The sequence below is a fragment of the Eucalyptus grandis genome, chromosome 7 (genome assembly GCF_016545825.1).
Source record: "Eucalyptus grandis isolate ANBG69807.140 chromosome 7, ASM1654582v1, whole genome shotgun sequence".
Lineage (NCBI taxonomy): Eukaryota > Viridiplantae > Streptophyta > Magnoliopsida > Myrtales > Myrtaceae > Eucalyptus > Eucalyptus grandis.
In genome coordinates this window covers 57,501,973-57,518,550 of record NC_052618.1, presented here as the reverse complement: position 1 = coordinate 57,518,550, position 16,578 = coordinate 57,501,973, and the positions used below count along the sequence as shown (strand labels likewise).

Here is a 16,578-nt window from a genome sequence, read left to right as displayed (position 1 = left end):
CTTATAGGATGGAAATGCCCAACAGTTCGATTGAAGGGAACCTTCTTTCGTAGTCAATATACCATCAGTATCTTGTGAAACCTTATAAAACCAGATTAGAAAGAACTTCTTTCTTTGGGTCGACCATGCGTTGGCCCGTATCAAGTTCATTGGACCCCCCACCCAAAAAGCAAAACAGAACACAACAAGAAGAGAAAGGAAAGCCTCTTCAGTTATCTGCATCTCTCTCTTATTTGACGACTGTCTAGGAAAATTACCACCATTTTTAACCGGTTATTTCATTGGAGAAATTTCAAGGTGCACGGAATTATGTGAGTCCGATGCACCACAGCCCCTGAATTGGCGTGCCTCGCATGAGAACAACGTGATCAAATGGCTATGGTCACCATTGGGTTCACACAAATTCAGTGCAATCATTAGTAACTCAAAAACTACCTCTTCATATAAACACCAAATCTCGCTGCACAACAGGAGATCCAAACTTAAGAAGTTTACAGTTACAGCACCATTCTATTTCTACCAGTGAACCACCACATAAGCAAAACCAAAAGCAAGAAATCTAGATAAATGGACTTTCCCATGAAAAAAAAATTTATAAAAAAGATGGGTCATCAAGCATCACCTTCCTGCAGCGGAAAGTTGTATCTGTTTTTGGTGATCCAGGAGATGTCTGAATGATGGACGGAGGACCATGGAGGCTTTTCCAAGGGATTGTTAGAGATTACGTCGGGAGATGCTCCAAAGTTAAACATCAATGGCGCAGAATTAGATTACCGTGGTTCTAGGAGGAATCATCATATCTCAGATCTTGAAACCTTTTTAATAAGCCAGATCTATACTTCTCTGCTTCCGCATCCTCAAAAGAACCTGGGATGGACCTCATGACAGAGATTAACCCGGCTTGGTGGAGTACTCCCGCAGCTTCAACTGCCACACCATAACATATTTTATTTGAGTGATGTACAAATGTGGAAGCACAATTTCGTTCGTTGAGCTTGAATCAGTAATATTATGGCCATTCACAAAGTCTTCTTTAATCAAATATGTCAATCGGCAAGCACCGTCATAAAAAGAAATGTCAAGGAAGAAAATATCACATGATTCACAAAACCTTTACTATCTTTAAGGAAGAAATATCAAACTGAAAATTAAATCAAATGTTCAGCAAAAGAGAATGGATGAGCTGGGAAGAAATAAGCACAGTGCAGAAAAACCACCTGGAAAAGCACTAAGGCCCCGTTTGGTTCAGCATTCCCAATGGGCTTTCAGGGCTGAAAGCCTCTTGGGAAAAAATTTAGGTGTTTGGTTCAGCATTTAGAGGTGTCATTGGCCAAATGCTAGCATTTGAAATGCTGAAAGCCCAAAGCAGGTGGGGACCTGCTTTGGGCTTTCAGCATTTTGGAAATGCAAATCAACCTCTATTGTTCATCCATTGACTTCCTTTTTTTTTTTTTTTTTTTAACCGATCATCTTCCCCACACCCCAACCGCTATTGATTGGCGAAGGAGTTTCATCGGATTTTATTTTTATTTTTTTAAATAATAAAAACCCTTTGCAAATGTTGGGTTCACCTTTTTTTTGTCATTTTTATCTTTTGACAATCAATAGCCCAACTTTTTATCAATACACTAGAATGATCATTAATTAACGAAGATGATTAATACTACAATAATTTAAAAAAATTATTCAAAGTTGAAAACAAACCTAAAAGAACCCTAGGCCAAAGTTGAGCTTTGCATCTAATTTATAACCAAATTATTTTAATATAATTGTTAAATAAATTTACTAATATATATCTTTTACATTACTTTCAACATAAAAATGTAAAAGGTTATATAGTCATTGTTTCTTTTTGCAACTTTAAAAATACTAAAAAAACTTAATTTTTTGAGCTTTGCATCTAATCTATAATCAATTTTTTTAATATAATTTTTAAATAAATTTACTAATATATATCTTTTACATTACTCTCAACATGAAAATGTAAAAGGTTATATAATCATTGTTTCTTTTTTTGCAATTTTAAAAATACTAAAACTAAAAAATTTAATTTGGCCACACTAAAGGGCTTTTCAAATATATGTTTACCAAACAGTCTTGCATTTCTCTAAAGCACTTTTCATTTATAATTTACCAAACAGTCTAGCATTTCGGAAAACCCCTTTACCTCAAAAGTATTTGCATTCTCCTAAGGACATTTCCCCAAAACTGAACCAAACGGGTCCTAAGAACTCCCTTGAGAGACAAAGGAAACATAAAACCTGAATCATTCCCATTGATGCTGACTCGTAGTTAAAAAGTGAGGATCAAAGAACTACTAAAGACATGACAAAACTTTGTCAAAGATTTACCAGAGCCTAAGGTTGGGATTTCAAAAGTCATGAACTCTCAACTATATCTTCCTATTCCAACCCAAAAATATCTTGCAAGAGATATCTTTGTTAGCAAAGCAACTCTATCAAAAGTTGGATCATCGACTTTGTGATAGCCACAACATGTAAATAACTTTTCACACTAAGAAAATCCCAGAATGAGTATCTGTCAGGAGCATGACACGCTATGCACCTATATTAAAGCATGATGAATTTGCAATTATAAAGATTAGAACACAGATGTAGGGAACATGCAGATGAATAAGCAAAAGTACCACCTGAATTTGAAAGAGCAGCAAGAGCTTTCAAAGCTTCCTTCCTTGTCCGGTCATCTTTAGCATTGCTTAGCATGTTCACAAGCTCTTGAGCACCACCCACCTCCACTATTTTCATCCTTCTTTCATCTAAATGTTAACAGTGAAGTTGAAAATGATTTCTATGAGGCAAAGCATGGACTGCAGCTACGATACAGTAAAACAAAGCATGGTTCATGCCAACAACACTAACATAATCGTACGTGAAAATAATGCCGCCACGTGTATTAGAATAGTGAAAAAACATAGCAGATAGCAGAAGAACAAGATACATCAAAACACTCGAAAGCTACACTTCTTTACGAAGGGCTTAGATAGCTATGAAAGGGGAAAAAGTTTCTAAAGAATAATCAGTGAATTTCCTGGGCAGTATTTTTTTTGTCACGCTGACAGAGATAATGACATTACCATCTATTGCAAAACGAGATAACCTAGAAGCTCCCATTCTCTTAAACAAGGGATCCTTGACTTGCAGAAGGGAAACGGACTGCTGTATTAAATTATCTCCTGGAAAACAGATAAGAATCTGTCCATCAGAAAAGGCAAGCTGAAGCAGCAAGCATCAAGTAGACAAGTCATCTCTTCCAAGATCATGAGCAACATTTCCACATACCCATGTATGGGAAAAATTGATAGCCAACATATGTGGCTGTTCCCGCGAAGAACAACTTCAACAACCATCCTATTTTCTTCTCAGCCTCCTGCTCCAGCGCTAGCTCATCTAGGGGTGAATCAAGATTTAAAAAATCAGTCTCAGCAGCACGAATGCATCACAGATTCCCTGGAGGAATCGTTGCAGGTATAACAAATAGTAAGAGGAGTACATAGCCATCAATCCACCTCGAAACGAACACAGAATTATCAGGGAAACGAACGTGAAGGACTAGCCATTTGGCAATTAGTTTGCAATCTAATGGTTCAATCACCAACACATAGACACCCCAACAATCCAAAATAGATTTTCTAGTTCAATCTCAATGCACAAGGATCTCGAACGCCTCATGGAAAATAGGGCTAAATCAATACTTCAATAGAACAAATTAATTAAACCACGTAAATGCACGAATCATCCGCGGAACGTTTTCGGACGAAATGAGCAAAACTACGACATCAATCGTACTAGAAGCAGAGACAGCCATCAAGGGGCCAAACGAACATGCGTTTAACAAAAGATCGAAAGAGGCGCAAATCTGAAAGGCAAAGCGGGTGAATCGGAGAAATCAGCAACCTTTCCCGCTATACGAAGAGCAATATCTACTCTGCAAATGCCCAGGTTTTCTTCTGCATAGATACTGAAGAAAGATCCATCAAAGCAAGAATCAACTGAAATACGCTCAGCCCGGTCTCGCGAACGCGTTCCAGTTCGACGATGCGCTAAAAAAATAAGAAATGGTAAGAGAAGATAAGAGAAATCAGTCAAATTTACAGTGGCCAATCGCGCTGTTAAAGCACGCATGATGATTCCCAGTGAAGACCCTCCCGCTCCGCTTTTGAGTCCTTGTTCCGCTCGCGCTGCAGAAGAGCCGAGAGAGGGAAAACTAATAAGTGGGATTGTCCGGGGAAGGGCTACCAAAGTAAAAGTCGGCCCAGTTGAAAAGACAGTCGTAAAAATTTACGATTTTTTATTTTATTAACGTTATGATGCAACGCTTTTTTTATTATGGGAGCCAAAAAGGTTGTCCTAATAAAAAAATCGCCGTGTCTGTGTATTTGAGAGTTAACCATATATGTGTTCTGAAAATTTAAAGAGGTTCGATTCCAGATAAAAATGAAAGTTCTTTTATTGCCGAATCCCGTCGCTTAAGTCTACTTAAAATGCTCAGGAAGTGTTTGATGATATGCCCAAGCGGAACGTGTCTTCTTGGGGAATGATCACCGTGGCGTCAATGGAGAGCCATGGCCTATTGCTCAAGGGATGCTTCTGCGATATGCGAAACTCCTGAAATTATCATGAGGAGATCCGATCGACTGCCGATCTCTTTACTTGTGTAGTAGGCCAATTCATTGGATGATGCAACGGGCTCTGCAGAGAAGCTGCTAATCAAACCCAAGGAAACGATCTGGTAGAGCTTGTTGTGAGCCTATGGAGTTGATAGAAACCCGAGTCAGGAAAAGTTGAGGTGAAGCAGATCCTAGTCATTGAGCCAGAGGACTCCGACTGACACAAGTTCAGACTGGGAGATTTGGAGATGGAGAGAGCATGAGAGAGGTTTGGAGGAGCAAGGCGCGAAAAAGGAATGGGTATGACGTTCGGTTTCTGTCGTTGGGAAAAATTCATAATTTCGCTCCGAAGGTTAACAACACCCTCAAAAAGGATGAACTTTTTTGTAAAATTAGAGGTGCCGAGAGAGAAATGTAATGCATGGCTTCCATGCCAGACCCAACGCAGGCGGGATAGGAATTTGACTTGCATTTTCTCGGGATTACTTAGATTCTGTTAGCCGGCAAATGGTAATTTGTCAACCTGTTGACCCCTGGCTGATCATGTCTTCAGAGAGGAGATTTAGAGAAAGGTATGATGTCTTTTAATAGTAGTTCTTTCCAGGAAGTGCTGCAATTATTTTTTAGGACAATGGATGGCTCAAGATGATCTTGAACCAGCGTGAAGTTCTATTATTGTGTTATTGCCTGGGATTTTTTTTCTGACGAGGATTTTGATGTCCTCTGTACAAGACAATTTCGTTCAATAATCTGTTTTACTTTGCCCCGTCAAAGGTTACTCTCAAAGGAAAAATGGCAGGATACAGATCAACTGGTCCGCAGCAGACGGTAGCTTTCTCATCTCTGTGCTCGGCATTAAAATCTATTCATATTTGCTTGAAGAGAAATCTGCTTATCTTCTACCGTTGTTTGCCAGCATCTGGCAGTGAAATGCCTTTCAACATATTTAACTTCTGATCTTCAATTTCTGGTCCTTGGCTGTGATAAAAGTGCAAAAGATTGCTTGCATCCTGTTCATAGACTAAGTTGACCGCAAAGGAAACCAACGAAAAATCATCTACAGGTTATCAGAGATTTTCCTTCTGGGTAGTGGGTAAGATCTAAGAAGCTACATAGTTCGTTAATTCTCAGCACTTGGTAAATGGAATCTTGAAATCTTGAAGCTCATCAGAGCCGTAACAGTAATACAAGGACAGTGGAGTAATATCACCATATCTTTCATTGGTTTCAGGAGGTAAAATTTTTACAAGATCCACTAACTCTGAGAAGAACTCAAGATGGACAAAATCCTAGATAATCTAAAGCTTTCTGTATCTCAAATACATCGCAGAACATACACTAGCAACACCATTACCTATGCCTTGCCAGGACAAGATAGAAGCCGAGAAACTGAGATGAGAAGGAAAAGAACAACTATGATCTGCTCAAACTATATATGTTTGTTGAAATGGCAATTGTACTTGTTATTGCTGCCATGCCAACCATTGCCCCTGCAAGGATCCTGTCCTTCCCTGTTGAAATACCATGAACATCCCTGCCCACGAATAGCACAAACCTAGTTAAATTGAAAATATTTTTGAAGCCATGCGGTTCTAATGGATGCTGAATATATTGGACAGGATGGGTACCTCAGCACAATGGCGCCTGGAAAGATGAATGCAAGGCAGACTGCAGAGGTGGATCCAAGAAATTGGAAAAAGTACCAAATATTCGGAAATGCAATTGCCGCGAGGTAACTGATGACTAGCAGAGCAAGCGTGAGCCACAAGAATCTAGGTGTGTCACTGGCCAGAATCGGCTTCTTTGGGAAAAGAAACTCATCAATATTGGCTCGCAGAGAGAAATTTAAGAGGGGAAACACCAGCACGAGGTGTAGAGCATAGCTCAACCGGACCATATCATTCAGCAATGAACCTATTGCTGAATCTGAGTTCCGGTCGAAGTTGACGAGTATGTCAGCCATGATAGAGTCACCAAAGAGCAGATAGCCGAAAATTCCTATCGCGAAATAGATGGAAGCACAGAGCACAAGTGATATTCTGACTGCAGTGATCATATAGGAGGGTTTTGCGAGCTCAGAACTAATTGGATGAACTGCAGGTATTGAGATTTAGAACTGTGTTATAAACGTGATAAAATTTGTAAATGAGGATTAGAACTTTCTCTCATATTTGACTGATGCTAATGCTAAAGTTCTTTTAAGGCATGATCGACACTACTACCGAATCTTATACTGAGCGCAAAAGATTCTTCTGTTGTTCTCACCATTGAAGTGAAACGTGAAGGCCGTCACAATCACCGGAATAGCAGTAAAGAGGTTGAAAAACGAAGATGGGTTCTCCAAATGAGGCAGCAGTCTTGGGCTCTTCGCTTTCCCCTCCAAGAGCGCAGAGATTGCCAATACCGAGCTGATGGCAACGAAGACCACTGCTAGAAGAACTGATACAGCCGAGCTGAATCTCAAAGATTCTGGAAACACGGCCAAAGAGATTTAGAAAGCGCAAACCTCAGCAGCAACATGAAAGTTTGTTGAGCATTTGAGATCTTTCTTAACTTAATTAAAAGGTCTCCTGTTCACTAGGAAAACTTTTCGCTTCATTTTGTTGAAGTTATCTTCTAAGTTAGCTTTTTTTTTTGGGTAATCATCTTCTTAGTGAAGTTGTTCTGAAGCTATGACAGCAGGGATCTTCAAGAGGGAGATTGCACAGGACAACCGTCTAGCTCCGATGGCTGCAGGAGAGTTAAAGAAAGATGGCCTACAGATACTCACCGACACGGCGTAGCAAGACCAGGGGAAGCATCACAAACGCTAGAATGAAGAGGAGCGCAAATTCTCGGGAGTTCCACCAGCAAACACCGAACCACTCCTGCAAGATCCCCAGATGGACCGATCCATCGGGCTGACTTCCAGAAAGTACGTCCCCTGAAAGATGATACTGAGATTTAGTGATGCCGAAAAGTTATACAAGCAAAGCTGATTCTAAATGCCAAAACCGAGTCCTTAAAACGACATGGACATGGATTAGAGGAGTCGTCAATGCCACTGATTCAAGTCACCCATCTAATATAAGTTCATTAAACGATGATCAATTGAAATACTCCATAGATTTCCTATATCACCCTGTCATCCATCATCGTACTTTGCTCTTCAATCTAATCAGAAGAGGTACTTCGTCCAAGACATGGTTATTAATCGGGGGAATCAACCCCTTTCAGAAATCTCACAAGCTCCACAATCTTGTGGCCCTGAAGAACCAGCGATGGCTACTAGATGCAGGTGTCAGTGCCATTAAACATCGATTAACCACCTTATGTATAGCTCATCTACTCACCAATGATGATAAGGTAAATGATCTGACACCCGAGGTTCGTGATCATGACACAGACTTGCACGGCCACGGATCCGACCTTCCCGAATGACTCCTTCATCACTCCCGCATACGTCGTGGCTTCCCCTGAGTGCGTGAACCTCATCAGAAACTCGACTGACACGTCTGCGAGCCACGCGATGGCCACAATCAGCACGAACGCAGGGACAGCCCCGAGAACCTTGAGAGTCGCCGGTATAGACATGATCCCAGCCCCAATAATGCTCGTCGAGACGTTGAAGACCGCGCCGGAGATCGACGCCGGCCTGGCAGGAGACTTCTTCTCCGGCAGCAGTGGGACGCACTGGTCGGTCTCTGGCGACATGGCTGCTAGGAAAATTCAGGCACTGGACGGGGAGGTCTGAGCTCTGGGTCTCGGATGCTGTCTTGTTGTACATGATTGTCCATAAATACTAATAAATCTGCGCTTGTTTTGCATGTGGGGCTGACTTCAACTTACGAAAATGTCATTAGTCGGAGGGAAATGTCATTAACACTTCTCAAGTAGATATAGGGCAAGGGTGTAAATTCGATATCTCCCTTTTTCATGATTATTTGACAGCTCGGCCGCGGAGTGAGACTTGGAATAATTGATGGGCAATGATGGATGTACGTAGACGCAGACCAACGCAGCCTCAAAAATGCAGAAATGTATGTGGACGCGAAAGGAGCTTAGGGGGATGGTTTAGATGGGTCGGAAACATGACATCCGATTCGGTTTTGTCTTTGCCAACAGTGGTATTGCTTAAGGCAATTTGAATGGCCCCGCCAATAGAATTGATTATTCTGGCTAATTTTCATTCGATGAAGAAAAACAAACAAAACGGCTCACGAAGAGGAATCGCATAGAGTAATTTTCTCCGTCTTTTCACATGGGTGGTTTTGCGTCGATGAAAACGTGATTGATGTGGATTTTTCTTGTTTCTTCCTTTCCAAGATTCATCGCTGGTGAAACAAACATCAAGCAAAAAGCCTAAAATAGAAGCAATTTTGTTTCAGAGATGGTCCGAATAGCCTGTAAAAAGACACGACCAGAACAAACTTTCTCTAACCATGGTTCTCTGTTGATGTCACAGGGGGGTTACCTTGGTTGGTTTTGAGATCCGTGTCGAGACTGACCACGTTCTCCTTGGTTTAATTACTTCAATAATACTGTCAGTGCTTGGCGCGCAGCGGAAATCGAAAATTAAGGCAAAGACATCGTGTCGAAAGGGACGGAAGCCGGAAGGATCCCTCGTATGCAGTCTCGGAATTAGAATCGTAGTCCAATTCGGTTGTCTTGCGCGGGGACACGTGAAAATGATGGACGGAGTAATAAAAAAGCAAAGGTGGGAAAGCATGCTTGAAAAGCGAGATTCTATTTTCCATCTAATAATTTGTTCACTGTGGGCTTGAGTTCTTTAGCTTTTGCATGTCTCATCTTTTGTTCCAACTTTAATTATCTTGGAGCCGAGTTGGAAGTGACTGTGTTTCGAAAAGATCTTTCTAGCTATCCATCAAACTGATAACAGAATGGAAATTGTTTATATTATGCTGTCTTCTACCGAAAGATGATTAGATTCTCGCTTAAGCCTAGTCCACTATCAATCAAATGGTCTGATCCAATGCATTAGATTGATCTCATGTGAATCCTGTCACTTCATACATCCGCCGGCTAAATCACGGTTCATTATAATTTGAGTTTACACAAAAATAAGTAAAAAAAAAAGGTTAAAAATTATCCGTGAACATTTTGCTCCTTGTGATTACATAGAAACTCCACCCACCCTTGTTCTTCTACTCGAAACAAATGCTTCCGATAAGGTCTTTGTCAATACATGTGTGTTATTAGAAACTTCCACCGTTCTCCCATTGAGTTGCCTAGCCTCTTGTTAAATGCCTAGAAAGACATGGCACAAATTATTAGATTGCCCAAACAATTCAATTTCTTTTGACTCTGATGAATCAAGTTTGGATGACATTTGATGTACTTTGGATCTTCTCGGTCTTGAACTACTACAAGACAATCCACATAAGTACAAGTCTAGTTATAGGAATTGAGAAACTGAGCGTGAGAACTAATACAAGGATTTGAATTAAGAGCGTAAGAAAGTCAAGCCAATTCACTTTTGAGCTGCTCCGACCTATCTTGACTTCTTCTTCTTTTTTTAAGTTTGGATCGAGTTTTGATAACTTGAGCTTGAATATACTTAACTTGATTAGCTGACGAACCTAATCGAGTAATTGCATCATACAACATTTTAATAATATACATACAATGATAAGTACAGATAAAACATTATATTATTATGCCTTCCGTGGAGTTCCAGTTCAAGGTTAAATAGAGCTCTAGAACCTAATGACTAGTCGAGTCGAGTTAAAGCTCGAGTATATTGCTCGACCTCAAGTTGAGTTTCAAGCTTGAATATTCCTCTCAAAGTTGAGCTCGAATATTCAATTGTATTCACTCAACTTGATTACTCATTACACCCGAACCTGGATTGCTATTCATATATCTATTGTTGTGTCTAGTTACTCGCAAAGCTCAATCTTGCATATTTGTAATGACCCATTCGAGATTGCCTTTGGGCCCTTATGGCATCGGTGAGGCCTGTGAGCTGCTAGATTTATTATCTAAGTAGGGATTATGATTTTTTTCTCCATTATAAAGGATGAAATGAAGGACTTTTATCTAGTTGAACTGACGGAATTTTAAAAAGTCGATATATAAGCAGAGTTTTGTTTTGTCGAAAGAAAATCATATTCATTATTCAAAATGATACAAAAGTACATATACTTAATGATAAAACAAATCGAAATAGAGCATGAATGCTGAAAAATAAAGCCAAATTCGTAACACAAGGAGGATTGAAGGAGTATTGGCAAAGTCAAGCATAAACTCATTCCACATGAACAGATCCATCAAATAAAATCTATAGCCGATTCTCGAATCTTGCATCTTTGTCAATGATGAACAAACACCACAAGTTCATTCTTCAATAATTACAACGTTACCAATTTGGTGGTGTGTGTCTAAGTTCGACTTCCTCTACATCATCATCGTACGGAAACAATCATAATATATTAAACAAACACAAATTTAACATATGTCGACAGTTGAACTCTGCTTACATGGCACCTTGTCGAATTATGAAGTATATAAGTAGAGTTCAACTGCCGACGCATATATAATTTTTAATTTTGGAAAATCAATTCATTCCATTTGCAGATGAAAATTTTCATTTGATAATTGATTGGATAAATAATATTTTCTTCGCTGGGAGACCCGCGTCTCATGGGCTCCTGTCCTTCCTCGGCCGTCTTTTGGGCTTCCGTGCTCTACTTGGGAAAACGGGCCCCGCGTATTCCGGGTTCACAGAAAAGTAAAAGAAAGGGAACCCGACACCTCGGAGGTCCGGCCCGAACCGACCCGACCCGCGCGACAACAAGTCTTTTCTTCCATGGACATCTCTCTCCTTCTCCCACGTTTCCCCTTTCTCTCTCTCTCTCTCTCTCTTCGACGCCATCGAAGAACTTCTGTCACCACCACCACTGTCACCACCGCAACCTCGACGCGTCTCTGCTTCCGGCAGAGCTGCGCCGCCCCAATTCCTGACTGGCCGCCGCGATCGAGGACCGAGCGATGGGGGACCAGCTGGCGAAAGGGGACGAGTACGAGAAGAAGGCCGAGAAGAAGCTCAACAGCTGGGGATTGTTCGGTTCCAAGCACGAGGACGCCGCCGATCTCTTCGATAAGGCCGCCAATTGCTTCAAGCTCGCCAAATCTTGTACGTCCATCTCCCTGCTCTTCCTATTTCGATCCGATTAAATCTTTTATGCCGATGCGTCGCGCGCTTGCTCTGCACGATCGATGCGCGGGTTGCGATTGCATGCATTGAGGCGATCGCGGAGATTGGGGAGTTCGGTCGTGCTCAAGGGTTATTCTGGATTTTTCGGTTCCCGGGGAAGGGGAGTGGTTTTTCGATCTGAGTTTGCTGAGCGTCTCTGGGTTTTGGCAGATTGAATTTATAGTGGGGTGGATCGATTAGGGGATGAATTTTGATTTGATTGAGATTGATAGCGTCGGAGTTTAGGAAATGCGTGTAGCGGTAAGTCTTTTCCGATGGATGTCTTTGGGCGCTGACATATTCTCTTCGACATTGCGTAGTCTCATTTCATCCTATTTACTTGTTTCTTTTCTTTTCCATTTTTGCGTGATTATTTTTTTTCGGTTGGTTGACTGGTTCACCTGAATAGGTTAATGTGCAGGTTTGGTTAAGGAAAATGAATGTTTAACTAGGCATTTATGATCTACAATATATGCTGTGATTTCTAATGTTGCTGATTGTTGGGTTTTATCTGGATTGTCCATGTAGGATTGATGATATAGGTTTCACGAGTGCTGCCTTGATCTTGATCCTCTAAATAACCGAGGAACTTGTTGGGTTCTCTAAGCGCTTTGTGGATTGTAGCTATCTAGTTAGCTTTTAGAGGGCATGCCTAGTTGAGCAACCTATGGCTCGCTAATGTTTATGATCTTGTTAATATTTCAGGGGACAGAGCTGGATCAACATATATAAAGTTAGCAAACTGTCACTTGAAGGCAAGTGCCAACCTTTTTTAGGACTGAGAACTAGACTATATGCTTCTCTCTTAAGCCTAACATGACAATTGTTTCTGCAACAGTGTGAAAGCAAGCATGAAGCTGCCTCCTCTTTTGTTGATGCTGCTAATTGCTACAAGAAAACATCCTCCAAGGGTATGCATCTGTCGATACTTGATGTAAGATAACAATAGGAGATCGGAAGATTATTTACACCGGAGTGAAGGGGTGCCTTGGTCCCTAACCATTTGGATGCTTCTGTCTAGGCTTTAGCAAAACCTACTCAAGTCCATCATTTTTTAAACGTAATCTGTAGCTTGTATCTTAATGATTGTGTAAAGTAACTCCATCTGGCTCTGTGTTTGTGTCCTTTGGGCTGTTAGCAATCTGCGTCCTATGGACATCTAGCCTTTTCCTTGGGGTTCGCTTGATTTTTATTTTTATTTTTTTTATTTCGGTCCATCCTTTGTTCCCTAGCCTTTTTCCTTTTTTGGTCTAAATAAGATATGGATAATCATTATCTGAAGTGTTCCTTTTTATGTAGAGGCTATAACTTGCTTGGAGCAGGCGGTGAATATGTTCATGGATATAGGGAGGCTCAATATGGCAGCAAGATATTACAAGGTACAATTTTCTCTTTGACATCAGTCTGAGTTAATCCTGCGTTTATACAACCTTAGGAAAGCACTTTTAGCATTAGCACAGTTCCGCAGTATCTGCCTTGAGAGATATTTCTGGCCGACTATCTGGGACTTTCCCTTTCTAAGGAACCCAATATCTTCAAGGATTTAAAAGGTGTGCTCATTTCTGTTATGCTCCTGATGGATGGATTTCTTAGAGTAAGGTCTGGTTTGATGGCACAAGATAATGACATTGGAGAAGACTTTAATCAGGTGAAATGAACTAGTGTTTGTGAAAGATGTGACGTCACCAAGTATTGTTAGTGTTTACGTATATTTCAGTCATGGAAGTTATTTTACTGAAGTGATGAGGCATTTACGATGAGCACCCAATAATTAATTGATATTGACTGTGGAGGTCGCTCTTGTATGAGGTGAAACTGGCTGAGGAGCGCGGCTATTCAATTCTGGTGAAATTTCGGAGATTAGAATGACATTCATGCATCTGACTGCATTATAAGAGTTTAGATCTTTTGACTAATGATGCCGGCAAAGGGATAAGGGACCTTTAGTAAGTGAGTTGCATCTGTTCTACATTGTCAGGATGTGGACGTTGGAAAACAATAGTTCATTGATTTTTGTTCTCCCAGATTGAGGCAGCCTCCAATGACCTGTGATTTTGTTGTGTAGGATATTGGTGAGTTATATGAGTCTGATCAGAACCTTGAACGTGCTATTGACAATTTTGAGAGGGCAGCGGAGCTCTTTGAAAGTGAAGAAGTGACTACTTCTGCTAACCAGTGCAAGCAGAAGGTTGCACAGTTTGCAGCTCAACTAGAGCAGTAAGCCTACCTTTCTTTAGCAAGTGGTATTGCTAGATACTAATGCTGTTTGGCACGGCAACTAAATTAAGTCAATTGATGAACTTCTTTAGATCCTGATTTTTTGGGCTCTTATTTATGCACCTTTATTTTCCATAACTGACATTAGAGAGAAAACTTTGAACAGAAGGGGAATTTTGATTTTGCTGATTTTCTTTCATTTTTGTTTTTGGCCAAAGATTTTTTTTTTTTTTTTTTTTTTTGGTTTATTGCTGGCTTATTTGTTTGCACCTTCATTTGTATTGTCATGTATGAAGGATTTAAAACATTGTCGATTATCTGGTGCTTGATATCATTGCATTGTGTCTATGTTTATCCGGTGCTTCTTGATATCTGTTATCCAGAATGGATATCCTTTTTCATGTGTCAGATAGATACACTTTATATTTAACTCACATGCAGACGAGTTCTTTATGTATGCCTGTGTAAAAAACTTAAATATATTACCTAGAAAAAAATAGATGAATGATGTTCGGCTGAACATGATTATTGTAAGGACGGGTCAATTGTGTAGTGCTATTGAAGTTATTCGAAGATTCTTAATGGGATACTTGAATATTTTATCTGTTTTCCTTTCCAGATATCAGAAAGCTATTGAGATTTATGAGGAGATAGCACGTCACTCTCTTAATAATAACTTACTGAAGTATGGAGTGAAAGGACATCTGCTAAATGCTGGCCTTTGCCAACTCTGCAAAGCCGATATAGTTGCAATAACGAATGCACTGGAACGCTATCAGGTCTTGTTTCTGGCCATTAACTAAAAATTACTTTGTTTCTTGGACTGAGCTCATGAATGCACATTTGACTTCGCAGGAACTTGATCCAACTTTCTCTGGAACTCGTGAATACAGATTACTAAAGGTTTTATCTGTTGATAGTGCTCCTGCTTCATTTGTCTGCATATCACCTTTTTTACCTTTATAACGAAATGGACTTTCTGTCCTTCTCTATTTTGCTCCTGACAGTGGTTGAACCCATTGTTCCCTATGGATGTGGTTCTAGTTCCTTTTATCTTTTTGTTATATAGTTTCTTTTTTTCACACAACAAAAATGTTGTTGTCTTTTTTAATTTGCTACTTGCTGTGGTTGATTGTTAGAGGTGAGAATTCTTTTCTTTTCCCAGGATATCGCTGATGCAATTGATGAAGAAGATGTTGTGAAGTTTACTGACGTTGTGAAGGAGTTTGACAGCATGACTCCTTTGGTAAAACACCCATGCTTCATGTTACTATCTAATTGGCCTTTCTGCAGATTGCTTTTCCTTCTTGTGTGTTGGCAAGGATCATTTCACCACATTTGACATGACTTTACCTTGATAGCACGAAAGCAAGTTGGCATTTGCCCTCTCTGCGTTTGGCTCTTGAAGTTATCATGAAAATGCTGTGCTTCTGGTCTTGAATTTAAAGATGAAAGTCCTATATCTTCTTCATAGTCATTATTCTTTTGGAAAGACCAAACTTTCATTATGGGGATTTGGGGCTAAAGCATATGAATGTGGGTGGTCTTGTGATCACACACTTCTATTGTTGCTGATGCTGTCAAAACTTTTGTTTGTGTAGGATTCATGGAAAACAACTCTTCTGCTGAGGGTAAAGGAAAAGCTGAAGGCCAAGGAATTAGAGGAGGATGATCTCACATGATTCTTCCTTGTTACTTTCTTTGATAGCTATTCATCTTTTAACCGTTCGAGTGCATGGTCTATCTCTGTCGATTATACCTTGTTGAGATTGCTTGGCTTTCTTGATGTTTTCTTTTCCTCTTGGGGGCTTGGATTTGGAAATGTGTTTGATGCCGCTCTAAGTGCTAATGTCTTTCGAATATTATTGACTGCTACATAATAAATACATTAAGCTATCTGGTCATCTCAATCCTTGCGATGTCCTCTAGGTCATGGCTTTCTGCCTTCCTTTTGTGGAGAGGGGCGTCTTCTGTCCACTCACTTTTTGGTTTTGTTTAAAATACACGAACTGCAGAAATTGCTCGGGGGTTATACTTCAACCATAATTTTAATTTTTTAGGAATCATTAAAAAAAATAGCTTTATAATAAGTGTCTATATGCTTTTAAAGTTCTCCCTATGAGTTGTTAAAATGAAATAAGTCAATTGTTTCCTATTTTCATGTGTTTGGATTTGAAGAAAAATCAGACGAAGGTATCTTTCTTAGATATTCAACCACAAGTAAAGCCTACAGAATATACAACAAAAAGATTCAATCTGTGGATTATAAAAGGTGGAGGAATCGATAAATGTTAAATTTTGAGATTTTATGCAGAATTTGTTTGACTTTTGTAGTGCACCGTAGTTAACGAAACTTGTAAAAAAACGATTAAAAAAAAGAGGGTAAGCATGGATCAACTTTTACTCGTTACTTCTTATTTAATTTAAATCATGAAATTTTACGCTAATATAAACAAGTCCTTAACCATGGAAGTAGGTTGTAACGGTAGTGTACGATCTTATTCATATGATAATACATTGTGTATTGATTCGTGAAATC

General features: G+C 39.9%; 3 protein-coding genes across 3 annotated transcripts; 1 reads left to right on the top strand and 2 right to left on the bottom strand.

The window, feature by feature from the left end:
- Window positions 1-420: 420 nt before the first annotated feature.
- LOC104454436 lies at window positions 421-4,264 on the bottom strand. Its single transcript, XM_010069274.3, has 6 exons — window positions 4,113-4,264; window positions 3,915-3,978; window positions 3,300-3,407; window positions 3,095-3,193; window positions 2,651-2,776; window positions 421-927 (listed from the first exon to the last, which is right to left on the bottom strand). The coding sequence occupies exons 1-6, from the start codon at window positions 4,140-4,142 to the stop codon at window positions 782-784; spliced, it is 573 nt and encodes a 190-aa protein (XP_010067576.1). The 5' UTR covers window positions 4,143-4,264; the 3' UTR covers window positions 421-781.
- Window positions 4,265-5,823: 1,559 nt separating this feature from the next.
- Window positions 5,824-8,459, bottom strand: LOC104454435 (amino acid transporter AVT6C). The gene is made up of 5 exons (XM_010069273.3): window positions 7,960-8,459; window positions 7,398-7,550; window positions 6,893-7,096; window positions 6,256-6,721; window positions 5,824-6,161 (listed from the first exon to the last, which is right to left on the bottom strand). The coding sequence occupies exons 1-5, from the start codon at window positions 8,318-8,320 to the stop codon at window positions 6,041-6,043; spliced, it is 1,305 nt and encodes a 434-aa protein (XP_010067575.1). The 5' UTR covers window positions 8,321-8,459; the 3' UTR covers window positions 5,824-6,040.
- Window positions 8,460-11,452: 2,993 nt separating this feature from the next.
- On the top strand, window positions 11,453-15,949 carry LOC104454433 (alpha-soluble NSF attachment protein 2). Its single transcript, XM_010069272.3, has 9 exons — window positions 11,453-11,762; window positions 12,528-12,577; window positions 12,661-12,733; window positions 13,122-13,201; window positions 13,888-14,039; window positions 14,659-14,818; window positions 14,895-14,942; window positions 15,205-15,285; window positions 15,641-15,949. Exons 1-9 carry the CDS (start codon window positions 11,618-11,620, stop codon window positions 15,719-15,721), a joined length of 870 nt encoding a protein of 289 aa, XP_010067574.1. The 5' UTR covers window positions 11,453-11,617; the 3' UTR covers window positions 15,722-15,949.
- Window positions 15,950-16,578: the final 629 nt, after the last annotated feature.